General features: G+C 38.1%; 1 protein-coding gene across 2 annotated transcripts in view; it reads left to right on the plus strand.

The window, feature by feature from the left end:
- LOC122324584 (nesprin-1-like) overlaps nt 1-1,186 on the plus strand; it is a 99,614-nt gene that overhangs the window by 48,638 nt on the left and 49,790 nt on the right. For both annotated transcript variants that reach the window (XM_043219118.1, XM_043219117.1), the window contains one exon: nt 864-1,034. In XM_043219118.1, coding sequence (XP_043075053.1) covers nt 864-1,034 — 171 coding nt within the window. The remainder of the gene's footprint in view (nt 1-863; nt 1,035-1,186) is intronic.

The raw sequence follows: 1,186 nt of genomic DNA on the forward strand, positions 1-1,186 counted from the left end.
TATATTTTTATATTTATTTATTTTTTCTGGAATATATACATGCATGTGTATGTATTCATATACATAATAAAAAAGACAGCACTCATTATGTAAACAATTCATTTTGGAAACGATTAATCGCATGAGGGCACTATTATTAAAGTGTTCTTTTTTTTTAAATTTGCCAAATAATGAAACAATTTTAGTTCAGTTAAATTTTTATTTCTACTTCATATTCTGTTTCTACAATGACTTTTCTTTAAATAGAACCTGGTCATTGACTCACCTCCCACTTTGCTGCCAAAGCACACTGATGAGTCTAATTTCTCAGCCATCTAAACATTGGAAGCTATCCAACTTGGTAAACCACCTCCTGTGACCCTCATGTGATAACAAAAAAACTACAAAAATCAATGTCTCACCCACAATGAGACCTGAGCTTGTAATTAAACAATATAGGACTCAATCTTGCCCATCAATCGGTACTGCTTCTTTAGTGGCAGCAGCAGAATTGTTTTTAACACTTGCTGTAACACCTCTCCTTCCTGCCCACTTCTCTCTAACATGCACACACACCCTGGCTGCGACACAGAATAGAGCGTGTAATTATTCTGTGAGAAACAACAGGCCGCCACATGCACTGCAGTCAAGAGCTATTACGTCTCTGCAGATAGGTGTGCGCGCAGCACAGCGCAAAAGCGTTAATTGGTGCCACGTGCATGAGGGATCTGCATGTCAAGTGAAAAATGCGGCAAAATAGCTTAGCCTCAAGCCTCCAGCAGTGAATGCTAGTGAGTGTGCGGCACTGGATCAGTCAAAAACACTCCATACTAATCAGACTGTTCTTGACAATGAGCCTTTTGATTTCTTCTTCCGTCATTCAGGATACACTCAAACAGCTCCAGGAAGAGATTCAGAACATCACAGAGGCTCAAAATGCTCTCAGGACCTTCTCTGATTGGTTGAGCACTGCGAGGAAGAATTTCAAAATCGTTACTGAAAGGACAGAGGCTCTCGATCGCATTACAATGGAAAAGAAGATGAAGAGGCTAGAGGTATGGCCTAGTGGAAACACTAATTTACAGTAACTGTACATAGCATGTACCCACCCCCCCAAAACAAAAAAAACTAATTTAAAACTTAATGTATGTATTTCATAAAGGTATGTCAAGTTTATATAATAAATATATTCATATATGATATAAAT

This window comes from Puntigrus tetrazona, chromosome 20 (genome assembly GCF_018831695.1).
Source record: "Puntigrus tetrazona isolate hp1 chromosome 20, ASM1883169v1, whole genome shotgun sequence".
Lineage (NCBI taxonomy): Eukaryota > Metazoa > Chordata > Actinopteri > Cypriniformes > Cyprinidae > Puntigrus > Puntigrus tetrazona.